The sequence below is a fragment of the Triticum aestivum genome, chromosome 6A (assembly GCF_018294505.1).
Source record: "Triticum aestivum cultivar Chinese Spring chromosome 6A, IWGSC CS RefSeq v2.1, whole genome shotgun sequence".
Lineage (NCBI taxonomy): Eukaryota > Viridiplantae > Streptophyta > Magnoliopsida > Poales > Poaceae > Triticum > Triticum aestivum.
This window is the reverse complement of record NC_057809.1, coordinates 68,352,285-68,361,808: the sequence shown is the minus strand read 5'-3', so window position 1 is coordinate 68,361,808 and position 9,524 is coordinate 68,352,285. Positions and strand designations below refer to the sequence as shown.

Genomic DNA, 9,524 nt, shown 5'->3' with positions numbered 1-9,524 from the left:
GGTAAGCAGCCATTGGATGGCAAGTTGAGAGCACTTTGTGAGATCGTCGTGTCTGGCAGCAAGACTCTATCGTCAGAGGGGAGTATGAGCAGTTTGGGCAGCACTGCAATGTATCTGTATGCACACATGATTTTGTGGTTGGAGACGAAGCAAACATAGGCTGCCACCGTCGGCGTAGCGCACAACCTGGATGATGCGGAGATCACGGAGACTTTATCATCGGAGGGGACTACGCGGATCCTAGGCAGTGCTGCTGTTGGTAAGTATATGCAGCAATATTCTTCTTATTGCTTGCCTTCAAAAAGAGTCTTACAACCTATATTTATATCCTAGATAACTTGTAGAAGAATCAACCTAAGATAACTTGCCTAAGATAACTTGCCTAATCTGAAAATAAAAACTAAGATAACTTGCGGGCCTAAGCCGGCCGGCCATAACACTTCTCCCCGCCTGCACAAACAGCTCGTCCTCGAGCTGTAAGGTGGGGAAGCGCTTGCTTGAACTCTTCGAGGTAATCAACCAGCGTCAAACACCTTCTCGACATCTGGGGCGGCCAGGTCGGCGGCGACGGCGTCCTCCGGAATGTAGTCTGCCACCTCCAGGTAGAAGAGTCGCGGGCAGGCGTGGCCGGGCTTGTAGGGTTCGTCGCAGTTGAAGCACAACCCTTGGCGGCGACGCTCGAGTATCTCAGCTAGGGTGAGCCGGCGGAACGGGCGCCCCGTCGCGGCGAGGGGCGCCGCAGAAGCCTGCACAGGCCGACCCTGCGCGGAATCCGGTCCGGGTAGCGACCCAGCAGTCTGGGACGGTGATTCCTGCTGGATGGCCACCGCGCGGCGCTCGAATGCGCGGGCGTAATACATGGCCGACTGGAGATCCTGGGGTCCCCGAAGCTCCACGTCCACGCGGATATGGTCCGGTAGACCGCCCACAAATAACTCGGCGCGCTGAGTTGCGGAGACGCCCGACGCATGGCACGCCAGGGCCTGGAAGCGGTCGGCGTAGTCCTGCACCGTGGATGTGAAGGGTAAGCGGCCGAGGGCCGCCAGTCGGCTCCCGCGGATAGGAGGCCCGAACCGGAGGAGACAGAGTTCCCGGAAGCGCTCCCATGGTGGCATGCCGCCCTTGTCCTGCTCGAGGGCGTAGTACCAGGTCTACGCTGCGCCTCGAAGATGATAGGACGCGAGCCAGGTGCGATCCGAAGCGAGCGTCCGCTGCCCTCGAAAGAACTGCTCGCACTGGTTGAGCCAGTTGAGGGGGTCCTCCGTGCCCTCGTAGGTGGCGAAGTCCAGTTTGGCGAAGCGAGGGGGTGTCGGCCCGCCGTGCCCGGGGCGGCCGTAGTTGCCGCCGGCGCGTATGCTGGGTCGGGAAGCGCCGGGGCGTAGTTCGCCGAGCTGGAGGGGTGATCAAACCGCAGGGAGGGCGTCGGGTGTTCCGGCGCCGTGGAGTAGACCGGCCCCAAAGACGAGCCGGTCGCCCAAGCGGGGATCGGCGATGGTGACGGTGGAAACTGCACCTAGTGCAGGGGCCGACCCGTAGCCCTAGGCGCGGGTGGTGGTACTGTCGATGGCGGCGGCGCCTGGTGGAGCTGCACCGGCGCCTGCGGCGTGGGGGCCGGCGGTGACGCCGGAAGAAGCTGCTGGGTCTGGCCCTGCTCCGAGGCGCCGGTGCCCAGGTTAGGGCTGGGCGGGGCCGGTGGAGGACCCTGCTCCGAGGCCGCTGGAAGGTAGGGCGTGACGGAGGACGGCGCGGCCGGCGTGGTCCAGGTGGGCCACTTCGGCCCCGTGGTGGCGAGAAGTGCCGGGGCTGCCGGCGGGATCTGCGGTGGCCACTGCGCCCAAGGCGGCCGTGCGGCCGCTGGGGCGAGGAGCGCCGGGTAGCCTCCGGTGACGGCCCCCGGTGCCGAGTACCACAGAAGCGCCTGCTGACCCGCGGCCATGGCTGGATGGAGTCCGGTGATGGCCCCCGATGCCGAGTACCACGGAAGCGCCTGCTGACCCGCGGCCATGGCTGGATGGAGTGGTGGGGGCGGCCCGTACGGACCTGCCAGGTAGAGGCGGATCCCTTGAACCGCGATGACGAGGTCGTTGAGGACGCCCGCCATGGCCTCCGGCGTGAACTGTTGCGGCTGCGGGGGAGGTGATGGCGGCGACGAGTGTTGGACGGGGGCCTGTGGCTGCCCTTGGCCCGGCGTGGTGCCGGGTGCCGTTAGGACCGGCGCTGAGAGCGACGCAGTGGTGCCCGCCGAGAGCGAGGCCGTGACGCCCGGCGCAGAGGCGGCGATGGTGGAGGAGTTGGCGGGCAACGGTGGTGGTGGCGGTGGAATTGGCGGAGACATGGTCGAAACCCGGTTACCTGATACCAAATTGGTAGGATCAAGTACTCTACCAGGTCTAGGGCGTAGGTGGTAAGGGAAGGATGGAGGGAGACGTGGCGAGGATCGGGCGCGCCGGCGGCAGGGCGCCGTCGCGGCTAGGAGAAGGGCGGCGGCTAGGGCTGTTGGCGGCTAGGGTTCCGGCTCCTCAGGGAGCCGGGCAATAGGAGATAATATTCTTCTTATTGCTTGCCTTCAAAAAGAGTCTTACAACCTATATTTATATCCTAGATAACTTGTAGAAGAATCAACCTAAGATAACTTGCCTAAGATAACTTGCCTAATCTGAAAATAAAAACTAAGATAACTTGCGGGCCTAAGCCGGCCGGCCATAACACCTGATATTTTCATATAAAAGAGATAATTGAAGTTAGTTTCTTTTTTTTCATGCATGTAGGTAACCCATGTGAAAAAAAATTATTTATTGTACGCCAACAAATATATTTTTTCTGAAACTTTGCATCTAAAAGTCTGAACGTGAGGTTTTGTATTGAGTCCATTGATAGATATATTATAGATCAATTTTTGGGGACTAAATCTGGCCGTTATAATTCGATCCCACTATATTTTTTTTGAGGAACCGATACCACTAAGAGTGGTGCTTGTGAATTTCTCTAATTTCTCCGATTAACGTGGCGCATGTATGGTAGTAGATCAAACATGGATCAATCTATCCCTGTTGCGAGGAGTGCGAGCAGCGGAGTACCAGAGAAGCATAAGGCGGCTATTGCAGTAACCGATGACAACGTACCGGGAGGGGCAGTCGAGTAGTGGAAGCTTCATGGCGCAGGAAATAACAGGCTTGGTGCACCATTGAAATCCATGGACTAATCAATGTGGAGGCGACCTTCAAGACGAACAGAGATATGGGTTGTCTTTCAGCGTAGGGGTAGCAAGGAATTAACGTGGAAATCTGGTGCAAGTTGTATAAAACATGGACTATATTTAATCTAGATCGTGGTGCAGTTGTACAAAACATGGACTCTTTTCAAGAGAGAGACGTGAGAGTTTGATGGTGGGCCATTGTACAAAACTTGGACTCTTTTCAAGAGAGGGACGTGAGAGTGGGCCGTTATTAACTTGGTCGTGCAAGTTGGATGGCAGTAGTAGACAGATTGCTATTTTTTTCTTCTTATTTGTTTACAGCTGAGAAAAGCGCTTTTTTTGCTTAGGAGGATTTTATCGTTGGATCTACACCGTAATAATTCGGTCCCACGCTAGATGAACGGCTCGTAAAATCTAATTTACGTGGGAATTTCTAGGAAGTCTGGAATTAGTACAGGTATATAGATATAAATATATAGATAGATAGATAGATAGATAGATAGATAGATAGATAGATAGATTGATTACTTGTTTGAGAAAATTGTGTAAATCCTTAAGCTTGGTGCCCATTTTTACAAGAGCCAAAAAAGTGCTCTGCTGCTATCCTTTTGCATATATATTACTCCTTCATATACATTTTTTGTATGTAAAGTAGAACTTGTAAGTAGACGATTTGCAATTGCATTAATCTGCCAGCTGAACTTGACATGATAGGATGGCTGGCTATGTCCTGCACTCCAACTCAACTGCTTGTTGCTCCTCCTGCTGGTCCAGCATTTGCTGCTGCAGCGCCTTTTCGGCCTCAATCTTTCTGAATGCTGTAGAGCTGATCTTGTTTCCTGTAGATTTCTCTGGCACTAGTTCCGCCACCTCAATCTAGGACAATGATAGGAAAAATCAGTTTGTCATCTTGCAGCACCTACCTAGAAGGTGTACTTTCTGGAGCAAATAGTTAGTGATGTTGCAACCAAACCTCCAGCTGTGTGAGGCCTCTCTCGGCCCTCTTCCTGTTGACAGCATGCCCTCCTGGCAATGTCTCCTTGCTGGTCCGAGAATTGCATGGAAATAATGACAGATTAAATATTTCACACTTGTGTAGAGAATAGAGATTAGTTTTTATGATACTTCGCCGTGCTAGAAAAATAGAAATCCTGTTAGAAAAAAGAAGCAAGCCGGGCTATTAAGAAGCCTAACCTGACAACGATCGCCTCGAGAGCCTCATCGACAATGGAGGGGCCATAAGGGTCGATGATTGGTTCGACATGAACCTCAAGATCCGGCTTGACAGACTAGCAAGTTGACAGCGAAATGTATCAGATATATGACAAGACGCGAAGCTAAATTTCAGGCTTACTGGCTGAAAATGGTGCAAGAAGCAGGGCCCAGGTAATTGTCACTTTCTAGTACCAAAATGCAGATTGATGCTATACATAAGCGAGTACTACCTATTAATCTAGCGAGCTGAGTTCAGGTGTTACATAGGCAGAGGAACAAGAGACTTTTTACGATTGGGTGAAAGATACCTTGATATAATCCTTGACATTTTCCATCCGCGTCTCGATTGGTTGTATCAGGTAACCATACTGCAAAGTGCAAACGAACCACCAAAAACAAGAGATGGCCATCAGACATATGCACACAGATTTTATCTAGAATAAATCTAGATGCCATGACCAATAGCTAGGCAGCTTTTACAAAGAGAATGTATGCAATTCAACTAATAATTGATGCTTTGAGGTAGACATATGCAGCTCAACCAATGATTGAGTAACCCTACCAGAGGTGTGTGTCAGGTGCCCATGGAGCTTCAACACCCTGTCCACATTCATTGAATTTTGTGTAGTTGCCCGGTTGTATTCGTAGAATGGAAGATTGCTTGCTAAGGGTACTGCTCAACTACTTATCAATGTACATATTCTTTTTATGATAGTGACACGCTTAGGGCCTCTACTTTGATTAGCATGCTTCCAAGAGCGTACGAAATAGAAAAAAGTAAGTGCCGGATTAACATACCATGCTCATTTGTACCATACACGGCTGAATTTCTACCAAAAATTACCTGCTTACTGAACCTTAGGAACAGATGATTATTTCCAAGAGGTTTGAGTCAATTCATGGTTTTTTGTAACATAGTGCAACGAAATGCTACATAGAAAAACTTCTTAAGGGTTCCAATGCCCCCAAATTATGCACTCAAGTGGCATTGCATGGGACGACAGAACGGATCCTTCCCCGTTTTCTTGTATACCAGAGAGGATTCGGTTGGTATGAGCTGAGAGATGACCAACAGCTAGGAGGACATGTAGATGTGGAGCAGCGTCAGCTACAGTAGTTGGCATGTCATGCGAGTTGAGACGTCTTCTCAAACTTTATTCAAAAATTGATGCGGCAGCAGCAGCGGCACCGTAGCAGTACTTTTTTCAGTGCTACTATGTCTCGTAAAATTAATTAACCCAAATGATAAGTGCTGTCTGTGTCGCACGAAACAATCCGGCCTTGATGTTTTCTGCATGCTTGGATACGTTTTAGTCCCGTGACTAAAAGTAGTGGGACTAAAACTTGCTAGTCTCACCCATGCTTGAATCCAAATACTAAAGAGACTAAAATCTAGTTATTGAGCATTTATTATCCTCCAAACCCTCCAATCCAGAACTAAGGAGAGGAATTAAATGAGGAGAGAGAGAGCTAATACATATTTTAGTAGGTTTCCCATGACTAAAAGATTTTAGCCTCAAGACTAGTCCTAGCCTCTCTTTAGTCAAGGGTGCTTGGAACTTTAGCCTCTAAAAAAGACTATTTTTAGTCAGACTAAAAATAGTCCCTTGTATCCAAGTTGCCGTCTGAAAAGAAAAAAAACAACCAAAAAAACGCTCCGTGAGTTGTCATTCTCGTGTCACTAAGCTTGTCATAAAAACGTTTCGAGTCGCCATGTGTTTACCAGACGCACGACGTTTATCAGCCTCTTAGTTAATTTGGACGTATCGAAAGGACGCTAGCGAGTTGATCGATGGGTTGAAAATGTACAGCGGCAGGTGACAAATTAACGAGGAATGAGATTGAGCTAACCTTCTTCTTGGCGAGCATCGGGCCGTCGCAGACGCCGATCACGATCCGCTCCCTCGCCAGCTCCGCCGCCGCCTGTTGTCACATACATCACACGCCCAGTTTAGTGTTTTCCTTTTGTCCCGTCTAGAGATAGCACATGGCTCTGCTATGATTCACGGAGGAAAACATGCGATTCAGACGGAAGAAGCAGAGCGGGTGCTCTCGAGGGGATCGATCGACGGGCCTGATGCGGGAACGGAGATCAATTTGGCCGGCATGCGACCGGAGCACGAACGGGTTCAGTTTGCCAGCGGCGACCGGCGCGGCGAGATGAGATCATTTGACAGGGGGGAGGACGGACGGACGGACGGACCTGGAGGAAGAGGTGGTGGCCGCGGTGCAGGCGGTCGAAGGTGCCGCCGATGACGACGGCCCCATAATTATTACTACGGGGCGGCGGCGGCCTCGTAATCGTCGCGTCGTGTTCGCCGGTCTGATGGTTCGCGCCGTCGCCGGACCCCGTGACGGCGGCCTGGCCCGCAGGATTCACGACGGCGAAAGTTTCCTCTGAGCCTCCTTTGGACGCTTCCTCCTCCATGGCTGCTACCATGGCGACGCGCGCGCAGCGGCAGCGTGTAACGGAAGGTAGGTGGGGGCGGGGTTGGTTCGCGTGTGCGGCGGTGGAGGGGAGCAGCTCCGTTTCTTATATGGAAGTTTGACTGAACTGACGACTCGCCGCTCACCACCACCGCTTCTCGGGTGGTTGGGGCTCTGGCCAGCCTTGAAAATTCGTTTTCGGAGCTTTCAGAGTTACTTTTGATTAAGAAATTCTGAGGAATCTTTGAGAAATACTAGTAGTACACTTCCTTTAATGAAGTTGATATAAAGGTAAGACACTTATTTTTAAGACGGAGTAAGTATTTTATTAGAACTTTGCCTGCAATGTTTATTTTTTGCACGGTAATGTTTATTTGGTTTTTAGGATTGGAAACATACTACAGTAGATTTTTTTTTCCTTTGGTCTAGTTTGAATTAAATTTAAAAGAAAAACATTAATTTAGTCTAATCTCTTCTTCGAAGCCAAAAAGTATGATCTCTCTCCTTTTGTTTTGTTTCAGTGACAGCTAGATGATACACCTAATCATTCATCCTTTAGAAAAAATCATATGGTTTCCTTTTTCAACAAACAATATTTATGGTTTATTATTATAGTTTCCCTGAATATATTGTAGTTTTATATGTGTTTTAAACTCATAATGACACTTCATTTCTATATTTTTACTATTGCAGATTTATTTATTTATAGCAGTCAGTTAGTCATTGTTGCCCTACAACCTTACATGAATTTATCGCTGCTGGAATCCTCTCGAGCACCTTTTTTCCCATGCCTCCTTGCGTGGAGCATGCATTACTCTAACCCATGTGGCCTTTGGTCTAATGTATGGGATACCATTTGAATTTTGGGATTTCTATTTCTGTGCCCCTTCTTTCTTAGTTGTGCTTAATTTTGTCCAATGCTCTAACTTGTGCTTACTTGTGCCCTCCACCACTCACCCCGTGCTCACAAAGAACCAAACGGAGCCTTGCCGTCTAGTCAAAGCAGTTGACTGTTATCTGCTCAGTTACTAACGTGTAGGGCCGCACATAACAAGTGGGCTGTGACACCGCTTATGGCGAGGGGGACCTGGCTCGCTGACCTATCACTTTCTTTTGCCTAAATCAGCCAGACCCCGAGTGAGCCGCCCCATCCTCCATCCAGCCACACACCGCCGCCGCCGTGCCCCCTAGCATTCCCGCCGATCACTCCGACCGTCTGCCCGAGCTCCGATGGCGCAGCATTGTGGTTCTACCGGGCAACCCTTCCTCCCATATTGCCAGAACCATTCGAGATCGTTGGCTGAACGATACGTTCTAATCGAAACCCTAGCAATTAGGATTCGGTTTTAAGTCGATTAAATGGGCGACTGAGCGATTGAATTGTCATGCGTTGAGTTGCTCCAGTTTGCAATCAGTATGGACATCTATTTAGGATTGGATTCCTGCCAGCGGTACTAATAGCAACTAGTTTTGAAATAAAAAACCCTAAAAATTAGATTTTGTTGAATGGAGCCCATTTTAGATTGTTTTGTGGTGATTTTGATCCGAATAATCAAATTCGTTTTTAGTTCTTTGATTTGCAAATTTGGTGTTTGATTGATGGCAAGCAGGTCCAAGCTGGAAGAGGGCAATGGATTTGTTTTGCGTCGGGGATGAGTTTTTGTTGGTCAAGTGCAAGGAGATATGCTCCTGGTTTCTGAGTGCAAAATCTCTCGTGATTCACTCGTTGGCTGTAGTGCTCAAGATGCGATTCTATCCCAATCACGTGGTTAATTCATGATTGGGGCACAACCGCATTTCGAGCGCATAGCAACGTGAATATCATTACAACATACCATGTACTGAATAGATGAGAATACAAGATAAAGCTTACACTTGCCACAAGCTACAACATCAATACATCAATACATCAATACATAGCAATCATCATACATAAGAGCAGGATCCAACTACGGATGAAATCAAGCAAAAAAGAAGAACAACATCCACCCTGCTAATCCCAAGCTCCCGACCCGGAACCTATCCCTTGATCAAAGAAGAAGAACTCCAAAAGTAATCAAGCATCGCTCTCACGTCAAAGCATCGCTTAACATGTACCTGCAACTGTTGTTATAGTAATCTGTGAGCCACGAGGACTCAGCAATCCCATTACCATGGGTATCAAGACTAGCAAAGCTTAATGGGTATGGAATGGATAAGTGGTGAGGTTGCAGCAAGCGACTATGCATTGTATGGTGACTAACTTACGAGTACAAGAGTAAGATGAGAAGCTACACAAACGGTCACAAACTAGTAATGATTAAGAAGTGATCATGTACTACTTACGTTCAAACATAACCCCACCATGTTCTCTTCTCGAACTCACTCGAAAAGAGACGGTCACGGTTACACACGCGGTTGGTGTATTTTAATTCGGATCTGGTGTCAAGTTCTCTACAGCCGGATATTAAAAATTCCCATCTGCCACATAACCGCGGGCACGGCTCTTGAAAATTTAAACCCTGCAGGGGTGTCCCAACTTAGCCCATGATAAGCTCTCACGATCCGCGGAGACAATCCTCCATCCCGGGACACCCCGAGTAACCTCGGAATCCCGGTGCATAAGCTCTTCGAAGAAAGGAAAACTATCCCAAGGAGATCTCCCGGTGAGTCAGATCCGTGTCCAGAGCCGTGCTCTCTATCTACG

At 49.4% G+C, this 9,524-nt stretch overlaps 1 protein-coding gene across 1 annotated transcript; it reads right to left on the bottom strand.

Moving 5' to 3' along the window:
- Positions 1 to 3,694: 3,694 nt before the first annotated feature.
- LOC123132083 (phosphopantetheine adenylyltransferase 2) lies at positions 3,695 to 6,935 on the bottom strand. Its single transcript, XM_044551844.1, has 6 exons — positions 6,615 to 6,935; positions 6,263 to 6,334; positions 4,720 to 4,779; positions 4,391 to 4,485; positions 4,170 to 4,239; positions 3,695 to 4,072 (listed from the first exon to the last, which is right to left on the bottom strand). The coding sequence occupies exons 1-6, from the start codon at positions 6,849 to 6,851 to the stop codon at positions 3,920 to 3,922; spliced, it is 687 nt and encodes a 228-aa protein (XP_044407779.1). The 5' UTR covers positions 6,852 to 6,935; the 3' UTR covers positions 3,695 to 3,919.
- Positions 6,936 to 9,524: the final 2,589 nt, after the last annotated feature.

Excerpts from the sequence above, each read along its gene's own strand:
- LOC123132083 (XM_044551844.1), bottom strand. The coding sequence starts at position 6,851 with ATGGTAGCAGCCATGGAGGAGGAAGCGTCCAAAGGAGGCTCAGAGGAA. Across the intron at positions 4,486-4,719 it reads ATGTCAAGGATTATATCAAG|TCTGTCAAGCCGGATCTTGA; the intron begins GTATCTTTCACC and ends TCAACTTGCTAG. Across the intron at positions 4,073-4,169 it reads GAGGCCTCACACAGCTGGAG|ATTGAGGTGGCGGAACTAGT; the intron begins GTTTGGTTGCAA and ends TCATTGTCCTAG.